The sequence below is a fragment of the Lissotriton helveticus genome, chromosome 2_1, assembly GCF_964261635.1.
Source record: "Lissotriton helveticus chromosome 2_1, aLisHel1.1, whole genome shotgun sequence".
NCBI lineage: Eukaryota > Metazoa > Chordata > Amphibia > Caudata > Salamandridae > Lissotriton > Lissotriton helveticus.
In genome coordinates, this window is record NC_136059.1 from 1,227,979,626 (window position 1) to 1,228,000,107 (window position 20,482).

Genomic DNA, 20,482 nt, shown 5'->3' on the forward strand with positions numbered 1-20,482 from the left:
CTGCCTTTTTCTTTTACCATTGTCCCCATATGTACACGAGGAAGGCAGGAAGATGGACATCTCCACAGGTGGCGATGCTCCTTAAACGTCGATACAGCTCGAGCGTGCAACTCAAAAAACAGGTGGAGAAGCAGCATCTTTCATCTGCTCTGGGCAATGGATGGATCGCATGGCCTTCCTATGATAAAAATGTCAGCTGTCATTCAGTTTTCGAATAATGACCTCCGATAAGCCATTCCAATGGTGAACAGTTACTTGAGAATACGGGGGCATATTATCAAGACAGGCGATAAAATTATCGCCGCTTTAGCGGCAGAAAACTTCTGATATGATGGTATTGTAGTGGGTCTGTTTCCTTTCCTTGCGCTTTCGTTCAGTTCATACAGGAATTAAACCCTATAATGACAATAACATTTCCCTCTGTTTTTACCTTTTTTAATCTGTTTTTATATTTCTGACATATTTGACAGAGCTATGGCTTCATTAACCCTCCATAGAGCATCACCACAAGAAAAACCAGAGGGAACACCGCCAACCTACACACCAGATTAGCCACATTTACTCATGGCAGAGGATGATGGGTTAGCTTTCAAGCGTGACTTTCACCGATCAAGGAATGAGACCCTATAGTGGAAAACCCCACAAACCTTAACAATCCTCCATGAACTTAAAGTGCTAAGAGGCCAAGGGACTGACAAAACTAACCACACATAAAACACTGCACCATACAAAAAACCACAAAACAACATAACAGAAATGCCAACGCTTCCATCACTAACATCTTGTATTAAACATATTCTAAACAGGGTGCATACCTTACACATTTATTATAAAAAGCCAATGCCTGAAGTAGGAATTAATTGGAAATGTGTTCATAATGCTTTCTACTACATGTTCCCTTTTCCCTAAAATGTAAATTGTTTAAAAACCCATTGTTTAAGATGGTTACCATACTCAAAGTATCCTTTTAGTATGCCCATTTGCTTTTTAAGTTTAACTTGTTAGTGCAGATGTCTCCTTGTCCTAATATTACAAATTCTTTAAAATATACAGTGTCCTTTGGCTCCACCCAGAAGAGTATCACTCCTTTACGACATGCTATTGGCTGTTGGATGTATCATTTCGCCTCCTATAGAGAGCGTGAATTTCCTTGCATGAGACTCTATTTTACATCTCAATAGTACACTAACTAATCACACATTAATTATTTACTCATAGATGCATTAAATATATAGAAGACTACTTTTCTTTAGTTTTTTCTTTGCTGTAAGTTTTTTTTAAAACCCTTTAGTATGAACTCAAAATGCAAGCCAGAACTATTGGCCTTGGCAGTGCTTGTTTGACACGAGAAGCCTGTGAAACTCCTATGAAGGGCAGGTTTTACAGCTTCAAATATGGCATGTCCTTGGGCATTTGGTTAATTGATGAACAGTCGTGGATGGGCTCGAGTCAAAAAGATTTTGCTGTGATTTACTCCTATGGAACTCCTGTTGTACTACTGAATAACAGGTGCAAACCTGTAGTACTCCCTATCTGCGCTTGAGGTTCTGTACTTAATCAGCAGTACTACACCAGTAAGGGACACATACTTACGAAAATCTTTGTGAATTGGACCTGATGCCCTTCCACACAACGAATGAATGCTTTCATGGAAGACAAAAACTAAATGGTTTCTTCTCTGAACATTTGTATCAGAGTATGTGCGCTTAAGGCTTTAAGTGGTATGAAAATACTGGGGGGTCTCTCAAATGGGTGTGGCGATGTAATTTAGGGCGTGGCTTAAAACACCAAAGCTAAAAATCTGTGTTTAGCATAGTGTGCCGCCCAACTTGTATTTTACTGTTTCTGTCGTTGCATCCAGATATATGATACAACAAGTAACATTACACCTACAAGCCAGCCTGCAACTATGGCTTGTTTCATATAGTATTGAAAAAGCTTCCACTTACAGCCCTGGTGACACCACGGCAATGTTGCTGCTCCTGTGTTTCAAAAAGAGAAGGGAAGGGGGCGTGGCTTGGGTGCCGTGCAAGATGGCCGGCTAGCTGCGGGGCTCCGCCGCATTGAAGACCTTCCTCACGGACTTCTTAATGTAACGGAAACCGTATTTCTCCCGGTTTGCCGTTTTTGATCGTCAGAACTTGCGGTGCAACAGGGGATGCTTCTTAGAGGTTCCTGTCAAGTGGTTTTGGGCTGAAATTCGCGACGCGAATGTCGCGCATCGGAAGGCCGCCATTTTGTATGCGCCGCGGCTGATTCGGAGCCGCGGTCTCCTCACGTAATTTACAGCGCCTTTTTCAAGCGTTTCATTTACCGCCCTGCTGAAGCCCCCTGTGGCCTCCCATTGTACCTGTCTGCTATACAATGCTTCTGGAGCCTGCAACTTCTACCTACAGTGAACCTGCCTTACCATGGTGAGCTTTTCTTTCCATATTGACTGACAGTGTTTCCCCAGCTGCTTTTGCTGCAGCCTGCGTTATGCTCTTTCAACATTAATTTTGTTAGACGTTTCTTCATCTCTTTGGGAGGATTTGTAAGGGCTCCTCTGACGCATCATGAGTGTCTCTCACGGAGTTGAGGTCTCACTTTAGCCTCTGTCATGCCTCACTATTGTTTCAAACGTTCTCCTCTTATAGACGCCAGTGCCTGCTTGTAGTGGTTCCCGGCCTTCCTGCATGAAATGCTCTGCTGCATTTGTGTCCTATTTTCCTCACAACGGAATAGACCGCTGCCATTTTTTAGTCCTCCCCACAGCAATTCATCGCCGTAACCTGCACTGATCTCTACTTGGATATGAACTTAGACCGGGCAGCTTTGATTAGCTATACCTTGGCGCAGTATCGCTTATAGGCTACTTACCTATTTTTGCTTCATCATTTGAGTAATCTCCCTCTCATGGTCAGACTCCGCAAGCCAAAATTTATCTTCAATCCTTCCACGAGTGTCCTTGAGGGCCCTTCCACAGAGCTGTGCACACCTTTGCAAACTGCCACAATGGCGACCTCTACTTCTCATCGTTCTTCTAATGCACAAGCCACTTCAAATAAATCTTCACCTCCTGCGTCCTCTTCCAAGCGACTGAAGCAGGACTCTCCTTCACCGGATAAGTCTCTCTCTTTATCTTCCATTGACTTGATTTTGGAGGAAATTCGCGCACTGCGCCCATTCATTGAAGAAACAAGTAAAGATATGCAGATCTTAAAGGACAAGTGGTCGTCCATGGATGTTCGGATCTCCTCACTCGAACAACACATTCCTGAGGTACAATCCAATTCACAACGTATCGCCTCTTTGGAGAAAACTGTCCTCTCTCTTCAGCAACATACAGAGGGCTTAGAAAATCGCAATAGAAGGAACAACCTGCGTATTTATGGCCTACCGGAAACACTTGAGGGGGATGACCCAGTCACCTTTTTCACCTCCTTTCTTCCAAAACTTTTGGACATGCCACCGTCTACGTCCATTAGCATTCAAAGGGCTCACAGACTTGGTCCGCGCACAACTGCCTCTACAAGACCGCGAGGGGTTATCATCCTTTTTTTGAAATTCACAGACCTTCTCTCAGTCCTTACTGCGGCTAGGGCCAAGCGACAGGTCTCCTGGCAAGGTCAACGTGTGTTCCTGACCCAGGATGTTTCTAATGCCACTGCTGCTAGACGAAAGGAATTCCTAGCTCTTCGTCCCTCCTTGCGTTCTCTTGGAGCACGTTATGGCCTGTTCCACCCTTGCACCTTTAGAGTTACTCACCAAAATAAGACTTGGACATTTCAAGATTCTGGCGAACTTCGGAACTTCATCCTTCTACAAAATAATGGAGGAATGGATACTTCCCCCTCCTCTAGTGGCTGAACACTTTTATGGACACTTCTTGACTCAACTTTATCGTTGTTCTCTACTCTTTTGTGTTTAATTTTATCTTTCAATTTTTTGGTTCTTGTTCTCTTCTTTTGGTTGCCTTATAGCTCCCATAGTATGTTCTGTATGCCCCTGTTGTCTTTCACTGGTTCAATGGTGTTTGTTGTTTTGTGTTTCCATTTACCTTTCTCTATGCTTCATTAAGGCGTGTTCTTAGTTAACCTCTACAGACTGTATTGTTTTGTTGTATCCGCGACTCTCATTAATTGTTCTATTTCTCTTCTCCTACAGGCATGTATTCTCTGTTTCCCTCATCTTGTGATTTCCCTTTTGTGATTCTGTGAGGTCTTGGTGCGGTTGTATCCCCGCTCCTCGGTTGACTCGTCTTGTTACGCATCACCACTTCCCCATTTTCCTCTTGTATTCCCCTTTCAGGTATGTTTTTTGCAGTCATCCTTATGGATTTGTACTGTCTTCTCTGGCTTTTTTCTCCCCTTTTTCTTTCTAGTTCTCTTTCCTTTTCTTTGTCCCCTCTCTCCCCTTCCCCCTCTTTTACTCTTTTTTCCCTCTTCCTCTTTTTCAGCCTTTTTACACTCTGTTCATTATTGTTCATGTGTTCTTTGCACTCTCCGAATTTGACATGTTTATCCTGTTTAAATATTTAGAGTTGTTTCGTGGAATGTGAAAGGTTTGAATAATCCCATTAAGAGGCAGAGAGTACTCTCCCATTTATCCTCTCATAACCCCGATATCGCCCTTCTCCAAGAAACACATCTCTCTGACATTAAATCTCTGAAGTTAAAAAGGAATTGGGTTGGTACTGTCCTATTTTCCCCAGCGCCTCATAAAAAGAATGGGGTTGCTGTTTTAATTCACAAAAAACTCAAGTGTAAGATCATACTGGAAGAAAAGGATTCTGAGGGTCGTTGGGTTTTAGTTAAATTACTTATTAATGCAATTCCAGTTACTGTGTTTAATGTTTATGGTCGCACTAACTTTGACCCTTCCTTTTGGCCTTCAATAACCAGCAAATGCATCCAACATAAAGATGATTTTTTTTTCTAGGAGGCGATTGCAATCAGATAGTTGACCCCTTCTTAGATCGCAAGTCCTCTGTTCGTTTTGTCCCCCACAAACCTCACAAGCAGTTTTTAGATACTATTTCACAGACACACCTTGTAGATTCATGGAGACTCACTCACCCAGATACTTTAGACTTCTCTTTCTTCTCTCCTCCCCATGCTTCCTTTTCCCATCTAGACTACATTTTCCTCTCCTCTTCTTTATCTCAAACTCTTTTGTCTTCTTCTATTGAGCCTAATGTAATTTCGGACCATGCTCCTATTATTACAGACTTTGATCTATTTCCCCCCCTCCTAAATCTTCTCGATGGCGAATCAATTCCTCTCTACTAACTGACCCTAATTTTTCCTCTGCTTTTCGTTCTTTTACTAATGACTTGTTCCATCTCAACTCTGACCCTCACATCTCTCCCCATGTCATTTGGGATTCCTTTAAAGCCACGGCCCGAGGTTTCATTATCGACTTCGTGTCTAGGAAAAAGAAGCAATTCCTTCAAAAGCAGAAAGTTGCTTTATCTCATATCAAATCCTTGGAACATCAGTTTTATACTTTTTCCCCCACTCACATGTCCTCTGAGGTTCTCCAAGCTAAAATTGCCTTCAATAAACTTTCCACTGGTTCGGCTTCTTCCTTTCTTCTGCGTAGTAGTGCACGTTACTATGGGGGTTATAACAAATCGGGCAAACTCCTTGCCAATTACCTTAAGTCTCGTAAAGAGCGTACGTTTATCGACTCTATCTATTCTCCCACTAATACTCTCTTACACACAGATAAGGACATCTTGGAACAATTTCAATCTTTTTATAAGTCTCTATACACCCCAGAAGCATCTCCTACGCCGGCTCTTCTTCAATCATACTTTGAAACTTTGCCCAAGCCAGATACGTCTCAACTCCATTTCTCAGATATTGAAACAGATTTCTCCCTCCAGGAACTTTCTACTGCATTATCCTCCCTCACTAAAGGGAAAACAGCAGGCCCGATGGATTTCCGGTTGAATTTTATCTTCATTTCTCTGACCTTCTTCTACCCAAACTTCTTTATCTCTTCCAATCTTTTTGTTCTTCGGGCCTTGCTCAAGGTTCTTTTGAAGATGCCACTATTTGCCTCATTCCCAAGGAAGGTCGCGACCCCAAATTCTGTAAGAATTATCGCCCAATATCTTTAGTCAATGTGGACTATAAGCTCTTTGCTAAATTGCTCGCACTGCGTCTTGATCCTTTTATGCCACACCTCATTGGGAAGGAGCAGTGTGGTTTTGTTAAAGGTCGCCTTACCTCGGATAACTCCAGACTCTTCCTCAATGTTTTAAACAAAGCCTCTTCTCTCTCTATCCCATTGGCAGCTATTTCTGTAGACGCCGAAAAGGCTTTTGATCGGGTTGATTGGTCATTTTTACTTGCCTCTCTAAAATGGCATGGTTTTGGTCCCAAATTCATTTCTTTTATTTCTTTGATATATTCCATGCCCAAAGCTTCAGTCCTTGTGAATGGTCAACTCTCTTCCTCCTTTACGCTCCAATGTGGGGTGCGTCAGGGTTGCCCACTTTCCCCTCATCTTTTTGTCTTAGCTCTTGAACCTTTCCTCTCCTCTATTCGTAACAACTCTTCTATTTCTGGTTTCCCATACGGAGATCGCCAGCTCAAATTATCTGCGTATGCCGATTATATTCTTTTATTCATCTCTAATCCACTGTCTTCTGTTCCTTCTTTGTTGGCTGGGTTTGAGAAGTTCTCCCTTGTTTCAGGTTATAAAATTAATTGTGATAAAACAGAGATTCTACCGCTGACCAAATTTTGTCTCCTGCATTTTTTCACCTCTACGGGTTTCGCTTGGAATAGCGCCAAAATAAAATATCTCGGTGTTCTATTCTTTAATTCTATCTCGTCCTCTATCAAACTCAATATGAATGCAGTTATTTCTAGAATTGAGAACTTGTTTTCTTCCTAGAACCCTCTTTTCCTATCTTGGTGGGTCGCCTTGATTCTATCAAGATGATGATTGCTCCCATCTTGATCTATTTGCGCTCTATGCTTCCAGTACATATTCCAGTTCTTTACTTTAATCGTATTTACTCTATTCTCTCCAAATTCGCCAGGAACCAGAAAAAGGCTTGGATCTCTCTTTCAGCCCTTCGCAAGGCCAAATCGAATGGAGGTGTTCATTTTCCTGATTTTCGTCTCTATCACAAAGCTTTTTCTCTACGTCAAGCCTCTCGCTGGTTATCCCCAGTGACATCTCCATTTTCACCCCTATGGCTTCATATTGAACGTTGTTTATTGTTGCCTTTCTCATTTCCAGATGTCATTCGCTTTTCTTCTAAATCCCCTTATACCGTTCCTCCACTTTTTAAGCATACTTCCTCTCTCTTGAAACCCTTGCTTTCTCCATAGACCGTCTCTCGTGAATCCTTCCTCCTTTTGCCCATTTGGTATTATTCGCTTATTCTATTAAAAAACAGACCGGTGGCTTGGTCTTCCTGGAGATCGAGGGGCATTATTTGGGTCCACCACCTCTTCGATGGCTCGTCGCCTTGCCCTTTCCCCCAATTTCAAAAGCAGTTTCGTTGCCCTCGTTCGTTTGCTCATAAATACTTCATTCTTATGGAAATTGTTCTCGACCGTTATAACTCTCTTCCATCCTCTGAGGCGCCTCTTCCCCCTTCCCCTCTTCTCGCTATTCTTTCTACTCTACCTAAGGCTTCTCTTATCTATCGCTTCTTCTCTGCCCCCAACCCCGCACGTTCCAAGACTAAACTGGAGCTCTCTTGGGAAACAGATTTTGGTTGTTCATGGCCGGTTTCTCTCTGGGATAAATTATGGTCTAAAACCCTGAAGACCTCCCGTTCTGCTTCCCTCACCCAGTCCATGTTTTTCCTTTAACATAGACTCTATATCTCTCTCCTTTCTCTCTCTCGCTTTTTTTCCTCTTCCACTTCTAACTGCTGGACATGTAATGCACCCGATGCTGATCTCCTTCACCTTTTCTTTTTCTGTCCTTCCGTAGTAACCTTCTGGAAGCAGGTTTGGTCTTATATTTCACGCATTTTTACGCTTTCTGTCCCTTACTCAAATTCCCTTGTGTTTTTGGGGAGTCTTTCGGACTCTTTGAACCTCCTCCCACACTCATTTGGTCTCTTTGACCTTATGTTGGCCCTTGCGTTCCAACACATTGCCTCCAATTGGAAATCTCTTACCAAAATTTCCATTCGTTGTTGGTGGAATTTACTTTGTAATTTTCATAGACTGGATGTTGCCTTTGCCTCCTCCTGTAAGCCCTCCCGCAATGTTGAACTTTACTGGTTACCCCATACCCTCTTTTTAGACTAATTTGCCAAAAGAAACTACACTCCCCTTTCCTCTGACAATTTTAAACCTCCTTGAGTACTTATTCTCTCGCCTACAGTATTGTTTCATGGATTTCACAGTTTTGGTTCTATTATAGTATTCTAAGTAATATTGATCCTTTTCGGTTAAAGTGCATTTGTTCTTTATGCTGACAACTGTTTATATCAAATGATTTGTATTAGCATGTTTCTATTTTCCCCCTTTTTCCCTCCCTCCCCCCACTTCCCCTCCCAAATTTAGAAAATGCTTAGATTTTTTACTGTTGTCATCGGTAGTCTAGGTTCTTTACATGCATTTTGTCCCTTTTTTCTCCCGATGTCACCTGCCTGTTATCTACTCCTTTTATTTCAATAAAGCTCTTAAACTTAAAAAAAAAAAGAAGGGAAATCCATAGAGAAAATGCCTCTCTTTAAAAGATTTCTCTTCCCCTACAACGCTCCCCTGGCATGATGTCATGCCGTCACTTCTCCACTAGTGAGAAGTGAGCAGTGTGAGCATGCGCACATGATGTGCCTGCTGTCACTGCGGTCCGGAAAAAAATGGACCGCCTGTGCCAGGGCACAAAACAGAGCCCAATAAAGACCCATTTTGAGGCCTCCTTTAAAAAACCTGCTGGTGCTCAACACCGGTGAGACCCGGTCCACTTAAAGCCCTGTGTGCCCTTATAGCCCCATGATGCGTATTTTAATGGCAGTTTGAAAAACATTGGGCCTGATTCACAAAGGTAACCAACCTTAGACTTTTTTTTCAATTGTAGAGTGCGCCTGCATAAAAAGATAGGACTGCCCTCTCTTTTTATGTGCGGAGGCTCTGCAGTCGTAAAGATACTACTAGTAAAATACCTACCTTTGTGAATAGCAAAAAGCTGTAAACTTGCACTAAAGAGTGCATTTATCTTTGGGATCAGGCCCAAGGTGTCCACTTTACCTCTCAAATTCTTAAACTGACATGGCCTCGAACAGTTCCTTGAGGCTAACTCGTTGTTACTTTATACAAGAATGTCTCTGCCATCTTGGTGTGTCACATGATGTGTCTGTTTCAGGGCAGGTTCTCACCTTCCACCTAAGTATAAAGATTCCCAGCAGCCCGGTAGTCCCACAGCCTCTTTGATTTTGGCTGACAGAAATTTGATACAATTTGAAACAAAGGGATCAAAGTTTGATTTTTTTCCATTTGTACCTGATGTCCTGGCCGGATCAATTGCTTCATAAAACGCTTTAAATCCTTTGTCCGTCGTTTTGCTGTTGCTGGCAAAGAAAATTGTCAGCTTGTTACCCACGGAAACCAGTTTTTTCGGAATCGCATGCCCACAATATTTACCTGAGAAATGGAAAAAGAAGGACAACTAGATCAATAATTGCATATGAGGTCGTTGTTGCCTGCGGTAGCTGTCATCGCGCGCAACTACCACCAGGTGGCAGTGCTTCAGAGAGTCACCTTATTTGCCTGAATTTTAGTCAGAGGTTTGGACAGTATGGGAGGGGAGTGAGCGGAATTCTAAGAAGGCTCGAGGTTTGCCTGCGTTACAGAATATGCAGTTTTTCAAGAATAAAGACAGGGTATCGAAGCAGACCACAAAATTCTGCAAATCCTATTTTATTATATTAGGTTTTTACAATTCACATCACCTAATGCAGGAATAATTTATGTACTTAATTAGTTACTATATTCTTTAAGGAATTTCTTAGGTGTTTTTTTTCAGTCAAATGAACAGGGTGCTACATGTTCAACTTTCTGAGCTATGAAGAACTACTATAGCAATATGAGCTTGTACTTAACCCCACTATATTAAATTAACAAGGCAATTCCAAATAGTTCTTACTTACCTATAGATACAACTAAGGATGATCAGCGTTGCTAATGCTCGTCTATAGTGATCCTGTGACGGTCCTGGTCCAACTTGATGCATATATCCCACATGCCTTCACACATTGTCATTATCTAGCATTAATGGACTAATCCGTGAACAGATGAGTTCACTTAATGTTCATACGTTGCATGGGGCAACGCCCCCTTCATTCACATCATGCGTTAGCTCAGCTCCTCCACACGTTACTGTCAGCTACGTCACTGCATACAAGTTTGCTATTGGTGACATTGATGAAGGAGGAAGCGTCTGTTAATGCTTCCGTGTGGGTTTAATGTTGAATGAATGTGCTTCTGCCCTTTTACAGGCTTGTATGTGCAACTGTGCCATGTCCAGCTTGGCCACCTACATTTTTATGGCTGACCAGAGACAGATCGAGCTGCTAGGTGGCAATCCTACAAGAGTCTGGTGAGACAACTAGAACTGTCTCTAAGTCAGCCCTAAAAAGTTAAAGGGCCAAGCATTGGCATCCATGAACAGTTTAGCTCTACATCCTGTACCGCTCTACTTCGTGCAGCATGACCTTCCCAGTTGGGCTGTACAGGTGCGGCCCATGGAGGGTGTTCCGTGGAGCGCAAAGGTGGGGCGGAGGATGTAAAGAAGTTAGAAGTTAGCAGTCTAGTAGCTGGGGTGGGCGGAGCTAGGTGGGCAGAGGGGAAGAGGTGGGGACAGGACAGGAAGGGGCAGTTAGAGTAGGGACAGGGTATGAGCTAGACGTGTGGAATAAAGCTCTAAGTAAGAGAACCACAAGTGTCTGTCATTATTGTAGCTGGATGCTACAACTGGCGACGAGGGTGGGATAGGCATAATCAGTGCCTGCAGAACCCAATCGGAGTGCCCTGTCCCCTGCAGCTTCGAGTAAAGAATCTGATGCCTGGTGGTGTCACCGCCGGAGAAAAGGTCAGCAGCAGGTGACCCTGCTCCCCCCCCAGTGTCTGTGGGAGCCCAGAGGGAGCCGCTAGATCGAGCGCTGAAACGCTCAGGAAGAGAAGACTGTTTCGCGCTGGAAACGCGCGTCACGCTGGATGCGTACAACTTGGCACCCCGAACATACAGGAGTCGGGAGCCCACTCCGACCCTGTCTAGCACCTCGAAGTGAGCCCAGGACCCCCCGACGTCGTGGACGCTGTCCCCAGGAGCCCGGTGACGAGCGCTGCTGAAGGCGCTGAGAACGGAGCCCCGGAGGTCGGTAAACCTCTCGCCCGATGCGTGAGGTTTGGCATGCCAGCGGAGAAGAAGAGCGGGAACGTGGAAAGTAAGGCGGGAGCCCACCCCAACCTCACCTGGTAGCCGTGGTGGTCGAAGGAAAGTGAGCCCTGATGCGCGCTGCCCCCGAGGACGCCGGCCGGTGAGTCCAGAGTGAGATAGCAGTGCATGAATCAGGAGAAAGCCTCGTGTATGACTGCAGTGACGGCGGCCATCTTTGAGTCAGGCAAATTTCAAGGACGTACCCTATGTGATTCATAGGCGGCCATTTTGGAGTCAGGCAACTGCCAGAAAGTGAACAAGCCTTGGCAAGAACAAAGTAATCGAACATTGATAACAGGAAAATAATAAGCATTGGTGCCGGCAAGGACAAGTATTAGCAAGAAACAAACAAGCATTGATAGTTACGAGGGGACGACCCTCTGGAAAACGCGCGCCAGTCACTGAAGCCAGAAGCAGACACCGGCCCTAAGACTAACCGCCAGGATGTCTAACCCTCCCGCGCAAACAGAAGTTAAGGGAGGCACACACCTGCGAGCCCCGGAGCCACTGTCAATCACGACAGGAAGCAGCATGGGCCTGAAATGGCAAGAATGGCTAGAGGACTTTGAGGACTACATTGAAGGGTCCAAAATAGAACCCGACAAAGACAAGATAATAGCCCTTCGCAATCTAGGAGGGCGCGAGCTAAGCAAGATCGTACGAGAGATCCCAGCCACAGATGGCGACACCTATGCCAAAGTAAGAGACGTTCTAAATAACCGCTTTCTGCATAAGAGAAACGTCGACTATGAGAGACACAAATTTCACCAGCAGCGCCAGGGAAAGGAAGAACCACTGAGCTCCTTCATACATCGACTGCGACGACAGTCCCAACATTGTGACTTTACAAACTTCTCGCCGGATGCCGCCATCAAATCTCAAATAATCCATGGGTGTCACTCGGAATCGCTGAGACGGCGGTTACTAAGAAAACCACAGGAACTAGCAGAAATCGAAGAAAACTCCCGACTATACGACCAGGCTGAAGAAAACGCGGCGGAAATTGAAACCGGACCCAGCACCAGCCGTGAACACGCCAACCGTGTCACTGAACGACGGCAAGGGCGACAGGATCGGCGTGACAGCGGAAGACGTCACCCGCGAGACAGATCACGGCGCTCCAAGTACTCGCCCAGGCGACGCCCGGACTACAGGAGGAAAGTATCCGAAAGGAGAGATCGCCGACCTGAACGCACGAGGCGATGTTTCAGGTGTGGATACGACTACCCTCACATCGACTCCTGCCCTGCCAAGGGCCAACGGTGCAGAAAATGTGGACGGTCCAACCACTTTGAGGCCATGTGTGGGGATTACCACAAAGAAAAACGCAACGACAGTGACAGACACGATGGGCCGCAGCGACCCTCACGATCGGAGGCCAAGCGTCATCACATCAGAGCGGTTCAAGAAGAGCCTCCTCGATCTCCCACGTCCTCACACTCCAGCCACGACTCTCGACGCTCCAGGTGGGACCGTCGTTCTCCGTCAAGAGACTCAAGATCGTCCTAATCCAGGCAGTCGTCATACACCACCGAATACGTCAACTTTGCTGACCATGATCAGTTCAAACGCTATCCACGTCTTAACATCAAAGTGGGCAACCACGCCGCCAAGTTCATGATGGACAGCGGAGCATCGCTCAACTACATATCAGTTGCCGAACATGACCGAATGGACCCCAAACCACGTTTGCACTTCGCGCCCGTCCGCGTCTACACCTGGATGGCGAAGAAACCTCTCCAATGCTTGGGCAAGTTTGACACCACCCTCACGCATGGCAAGCTCTCCATCCCAGCAGTTATCCACGTCATTAAAGGACCTGAGGCCGACTGTCTGCTGAGTCTCCCCACGGCTGAACGTCTTCAGTTGGTGCACATCCTCTTCAACGTCCATGACATTTCGGACTGCGCTGGAAAATTCCCTTCCCTCTTCCGAGGTTTGGGTAAACTGAAAGGCCGTCCAATCCATCTGCATATCAACGAGCAAATCAAACCGGTGGCTCAACACCCGCGAAGAGTGCCATTTCACTTGCAATCCGCAGTTGAATGTGAACTGCAGGAACTTTTGGACGCCGACATCATTGAGCGCACTGCGGGCCCCACTCCCTGGGTGTCCCCGGTGGCAGTGGCGGCTGGTGACATTTGAAAGTGGCGGGGCGTAAAAGTTGTGGACGGCGCACTGTGGCGAGCAAGAGCAGCCAGCAAGCATGAACGCATCAAGGTTGCACCTCGCATTACTTCACATGACCCTTCTCCTGATGCCTGGTGGGACAGACACATTAAACAGACTCAAAATAACCTCGAAATAAAGCCTTGAGTTGCAAATGTATATCCGTGATCTATAAAGACCTGGGCGCCAGGCACGAACAAGACTGGGACTATAGTCAATAATGGTTTGCCAGTCATGCTTGACAGCACGACGCGACACTCAATACAAAATTAGGCAGCTGTATTTTTCCTTTTTCAAAAATAAATCCCAGCATGGCACACATTGTTTTCTGTATATATTTATATGTAAATCGCAGCAACAAAAACACGGAAAACTTGAAGCCTTAAACACAGCAATTCACACTCCGTACACAGACACGGTCTTACTGTGAACAAGGACCTTGATCCCTCGCTAGCCCATTCCTCTATGATGGCGTGTGAAACACAGCCTCGGGAATTAAGTATTGGCACTGTCTTCCAAGCATCCTTGGCATAAATTAAAGCCCTGCAAATGTAAAGAAGTGATCAAACGAGACATCTATGTTCCGCTCTAGAGCTTTCACTTTCCCCACAGTAAAATGTCACAAGCTCTTTACCGGCAGAGAGAGAGACCTACGGGAGGAGACACTCACATGTATTGAAAGTGTCTCCTCCCGTAGGTCTCTCTCTGCCGGTAAAGAGCTTGTGACATTTTACTGTGGGGAAAGTGAAAGCTCTAGAGCGGAACATAGATGTCTCGTTTGATCACTTCTTTACATTTGCAGGGCTTTAATTTATGCCAAGGATGCTTGGAAGACAGTGCCAATACTTAATTCCCGAGGCTGTGTTTCACACGCCATCATAGAGGAATGGGCTAGCGAGGGATTGGCGTTGCTGTGCTTTCAGCGGTTTAGCAGGGACGTGTCTGGTCTGCTCTTCTGAGTGGGGCTATGAGAAAGTGACATTCGGTCTTTTACACCCTGTTAGTTAATTTGTCAATTTTACCACACAGTCGCGGCCGGCAATACGAGTGGGGGGGGGGGGTAGAAATTGTGTTGTCGCACTGCTGAGGGGAGGGATGGGGGGGGAAGCGGGATAAATTTAAATAAAATAATAAAACAACAAAGTCAATAAAATAAACTTAACTTACCTTACCTTCCCGCTGGCGCCTTCAAGTTAGTTCCGACTCCACACGTCCCGACTCCCGCCCTCCTGTTCTACTCGTCACGCAGGAAGCCAGGCAGCCTCCCTCCCCTCTACCACAGCACAGCGCTGTGATTCGTTCGGCCGGCTGCCCCAACACCACGTCATTTTTCTGTATGCTGCAGCATACGAGAACAGGGAGAGTGGGAGGGGTTACTCGAGGGCAGGGGGGAGCGGCTTGCCTGATGTTATTAATACAGTTAATACTGTCTGTTTGGACAGCCTCTCAGGCTGTCCATCAGACAGTATTGACAACAGTGGGGAAAGCCACTCCCCCCTGCCCTCGAGTAACCCCTCCCACTGTCTCAAGAAGGAACTCCTGCTTTCTCGCCGTTCGAGAAGGCAGAAACAAATGGTAGTTCTCTACTATTTGTTTCTGCCTTCTCGCACGGCGAGAAAGCAGTGGGGCGGCGCCCAAACGCCCCCATGGAGGATCCGCCTCTGCCCGGTGGTTATCGTCCCCAAGAAAGGGTCTCAAAACAAAGTCCGTCTCTGTGTGGACATGCGTCTGCCGAACACGGCCATCGAGAGGGAGAGACACCCAGGCCCACTCCTGAGCGACATGATCACGGCGCTCAACGGGGCAACCGTGTTCTCTAAACTGGACCTGAACAAGGGCTACCATCAGCTCGAGCTGGACGACAGTTCTCGCCCCATCACGACGTTTGCCACCCATCTTGGTCTATTCCGCTACAAACGGCTCAGTTTTGGCGTTTCGTCAGCCGCCGAGATCTTCCAGGAGGCCATACGTCTCGTCATCCACCACATCCCTAACGCCCTTAATTACAGCGATGATATCTTGGTCTACGGTTCGGACACGCAAGAGCACGACACCGCCCTCGATCGTGTCTGCCTCGCTCTGATGGAAGCTGGGTTGACCCTCAACAAGGAAAAATGTGAATTTCATCAGTCGACCCTGAAATTCTTCGGACACATCTTCTCAGCGAGTGGCATGAAACCAGACCCGGACAAGATCGCCACGCTCAACAACACCAAGAGTCCGGCGGACGTCAACGACCTGCGTTCCTTTCTTGGGATGGCAAGCTACTGCGCCCGCTACATTCGTGATTACGCCACCGTAAGTCACCCACTGAGGCTCCTCACGAAAGCTGGCGCGCAATTTGTGTGGACCCCGGAGTGTGAGCGTGCCTTCATGGACATCAAACGCGCCGTGGAATCAGCCAAGTGCCTCTCCTATTTCAATCCCAAGAGGAAAACGGAAATCACTGTGGACGCAAGCCCCGTGGGCTTAGGGGCCATCCTGGCACAGTACGACCATGAGTCGGATCAGAGGAGGATCATCGCCTATGCCAGTCGGAGCCTAACAGACCCCGAGAAACGATACTCCCAACCGGAGAAGGAGAGCCTGGCCGTCGTGTGGGCGTGCGAACACTTCCACATCTTCATATACGGGAAACACTTCACACTCATAACCGACCATCAGGCACTTGTCACGATCTATGGGAATCCCAAGTGCAAGATGCCCCCCAGGATCGAAAGATGGGGCTTGCGGCTGCAAGAGTACACGTTCTCGATCATTCACAAACCGGGGAAGGATGAGAATCCAGCCGACTATATGTCCCGTCACCCCCGAGAATCATCAGAGACTGCGCCCTCCATCGCGGAAGATTACATTCACTTTGTGGCTAATCATGCTCGTCCACCAGCCATCCCCATGCACGCCATTCGGGAAGCGACCAATCAAGACAACATCCTACAAGCAATAATAAAGCGTACCCGAACCAACAGATGGAGATACCACCCGCAGGAGGAAGAGGAAAGCCCTGCTGTCAAGAAAGAACTCCAAGCCTTTCGACATGTCTCCGATGAACTCTCTGTAACCGGTGACGACCTCCTCCTCAGAGATCACAGACTAGTTATACCAGCGGCACTGAGACAAGGAGTAATCGACTTGGCCCACGAAGGCCATCGAGGAGTCGTTTCCACCAAAAGAGCACTGAGAGAACGTGTCTGGTTCCCAGCCCTCGACCAGATGGTTGAAGACACGTTGAAAGACTGCCACCCATGTCAACTGATCAGCCACAGCAATCCACCTGCACCTCTACAGATGACCCCATTGCCTGATGGGGTATGGCAAGAAGTTGCCATGGACTTTTATGGCCCCCTGCAATCCGGAAAGTACGTAGTCGTCATCCTGGATGAGTACTCCAGGTTCCCAGTGGCCCAGTTCATATCATCCACCAGTGCTGCCTGCACCCTCAAGGTGCTTGAAGAAGTCTTCGCGACTTGGGGTGTCCCCAGGATCATCAAGACGGACAACGGGCCCCCATTCAATAGTCATGACTTCAGTGACTTTGCGAAACACATGGACTTTCAACATCGCAAAGTCACGCCACTCTGGCCCCAGGCCAACGGCACTGTGGAGAGATTCATGTCCACCATTAAGAGAACATTCCAGCAAGCCACGGCCGAGCAGAAAGATCTTCAGTCAGCACTGAACGAAGTCCTCAGTGCCTACAGAACCACTCCCCACTCCACAACGGGCCAATGCCCTGCAACTCTCATGCTCGGGAGGACAGTGAGGAATCGGATCCCCACATGGGACGGAGCACTGAGAAAGCCTCTGTCGGATCAACAACACAGAGAAATGGCCATAACAGATCGGCACCACAAAGACAAAATGAAAGAGTATGCTGATCACAAACGAAGAGCCCGGTCCCCCTCCCTGAGGGAAGGCGACAGAGTCGTTGTCAGACAGGAACAACGCCAAAAGACTGATTGTCGTTTCAAGGACGAACCTTTAACAATTACCCAACAAAAGGGCACTATGGTGACAGCGGAATCTGAAACACGGAGAGTCACCCGCAACGCTTCTCATTTCAAGAGGTGCTCCCCTGAAGTCCCTGAAAGTACAGCTGCAGTCCCCACACCTGAAAGCCGGGACAATCCTGAATCTGTCGCACCCGACACAGGACATTCACTTGCGAAGGAACCCTCAACTGAAGGCGCTGTGCCCACATCAGCTAGACCCCGCCGTCACGTGCAGCCTCCCAAGAGACTGATTGCAGAGATGGACTAATCTCTATTTCATTTGTTACTTTATTAAGAAAGGGGGAGATGTAAAGAAGTTAGAAGTTAGCAGTCTAGTAGCTGGGGTGGGCGGAGCTAGGTGGGCAGAGGGGAAGAGGTGGGGACAGGACAGGAAGGGGCAGTTAGAGTAGGGACAGGGTATGAGCTAGACGTGTGGAATAAAGCTCCAAGTAAGAGAACCACAAGTGTCTGTCATTATTGTAGCTGGATGCTACAGAGGAGGGGCAGGGTGGGGGTAGTAAACACCGAAATATGGATGATTGTAGGTAAGTAAACAATTGAATGAATAAAACGAATTTCGTTGTGCGCCCTGCATCGCATTTTGCAATGCAGGACGCACAACAAAATTCGTTTCATTCATTTAATTGTTTACTTACCTGCAATCATCCATATTTCGGTGTTTACTACCCCCCCACACTGCCCCTCCCCATCCCGCCTTTGCGCCCCACGGAACTCCCTCCACGGGCCGCAACTGGGGTTGTACACACTCTCACTCCCGTTCACTCCATTTGAACTCCGCACCACCTCCGTTTGCCCTGTGATTTCCCATACCCTTCATCGACTTCCCTACGCACTGTGGGGCATATTTATGAGAGCTTTGCGTCATGCTTGCACCACGCAACATGGTACATGCGTGACGCAAACCTCTAAGTCAGATTTGTGAAGCCACGCAAAGCAGTTTTGCGTGGCTTTGAATGGCTTAAAAAATCTGGAGTAAAAAAAAGCAGCACAAATCGCTGTGTTGCGATACTCTGCACAAAGGGAGGCATTCCATGGGCGTCGCAGTGGGTGTTCTCACGCATCTCCCGTGGTTTTTGATACATTCCCAGATTTACAAGGACTTGTAAACCTGGGGTTGTGCCAAAACGTTATGCCTCCCCAGGAGAGATGTAACGAGGAGAAATAGTTGTATTTCTCCTCACTGTTTCCTCTTTCTATGTGTGCTGCTTTCTGCATCCCACATAGAAAGAGGAAAAAAGCCTCTTCCGGATTGTTTTTGTGCAAGAAGGTGCCCCTTCCTGCACAAAAATAAATCCTGCCTCCAATGCAGGCACCAATGCAGCATGGTGCAAGGAAAAGGACAGGAATGCCTCTTATTGGATATTATAGCACATTCCTGCCCTTTCCCTGTGATGCAGGGCAGCGCAGCGCAGCGCAGCGCAGCGCAGCGCAGCGCAGCATAGCACGGTGACTTGCTGTGGGGCCCTGCACCACCAATGTAGTAAATATGTCCCTGTATCTCTGCTTGTACCCTGCACAACTCCATTTGCATTCTGGGCTTCCTTAGTTGCACCTGACCCACCCCCCTCCAGCCAGCCCCCCTGCGCACTCCTAACGTGAGGTCGCCAATCAATATTTGCTTTAGTATACAGAAGATGTGTTCTATTTGTGAGCGGAACTCTGTAAGAAAAGAACACGGGGAGAAGGAGATTATACCGTGACATGTTGAAGGGAACCCCTGAAGAAGGGCTATAAATAGCCCGAAATGCATTGGGTAAAGAAATTAACTTCTGGATGTTTTAGGTATTCGTCATGCGCTAGAAAAGGGGAACATCCTTTACAACGCAACTTTTACCACGCAGTGCCTTTACGACGCAACTATTACAACGAATGTCATTACAACCCATTGCGCTGGGGGGCGCTCTAGGATAGGGAATAGATTTAATTTACTATCCAACACCTTCCCTACTATCCACGGGGACTGGAGTTGGAATAGTAAATTAAACTATTCCCTATCCAGCACCCCTTAGCGCTATGCGTTGTAACAGCATGCGTTGTAAAAACTGCGATGTAAAGGCATGCGTGGTAAAAGCATGCGTTGTAATGTCATACATCCGCTAGAAAAAGGCCTGGATCGGCATATCTGCCCTCTAGAAACTGTTGAACACATAAACGTCGCACATGTGACAGGATGAAAAGTGAAAAAGTGGTGAACAAACATGAACTGGATTACATGGAATAAAAATAAATTGCTGAAACGCGGAGAAAGTTGTAGTTGTGGTTACTAATCACATAAAAAGCTGTGCATCTGGCACACACACACACGCACACACACACACACACATACACACACACATAAGAGATGTGCAGCAGACAGTGATCCAGGAAACCTGGCCACTGCCAATGCTTTTTAAATTCTGCTACTAAATTTGATGGATTTGGCAGTTTTAAAGGGTGTTTAATGTATATTCGCTTCACTTTCGCGAATTAAAATGTACTTGTTACCGGTGAGCCTTCCCCACTTAGAACTTATATAGTCTCATGACCCCCGTTTGTTCAATATATTTACATCTAATATTATTATCCAAACCCTAACAAGTTATATAGTAGCATCCTTGATTCTCTGTTTTTTGCTTCATTGTTAAATCAGCCGGGCACGACTATATACATAATACGCAATGACAATGAAGCAGAGAACCCACAAGGATGTGAAATAGCAGTTTTTGAGGCGCAGAACTCACCAAGCATGGCCAAGGTATCCCTGATGGCGACATGGTCCCCACTGCAAAGCAAGGTGTCCTCCAGGGAAAACTCTTCAAACCAAAGGTGGATGACCTGAAATGTAACAAGGACTTCATACATCAAGGCTGCAACATGTGCTTGAAAATAGCAGTCATACATTTTTTTCCTTGTCTTAACAA

General features: G+C 46.7%; 1 protein-coding gene across 1 annotated transcript in view; it reads right to left on the bottom strand.

Annotated features, from left to right (window-relative positions):
* Positions 1-20,482, bottom strand: part of LOC144818575 (ovochymase-2-like) — a 482,736-nt gene that overhangs the window by 275,167 nt on the left and 187,087 nt on the right. Inside the window, exons 3-4 of the mRNA XM_078676114.1 lie at positions 20,303-20,396; positions 9,465-9,605 (exon numbers count right to left, since the gene is read on the bottom strand). Coding sequence (XP_078532240.1) covers positions 9,465-9,605; positions 20,303-20,396 — 235 coding nt within the window. The remainder of the gene's footprint in view (positions 1-9,464; positions 9,606-20,302; positions 20,397-20,482) is intronic.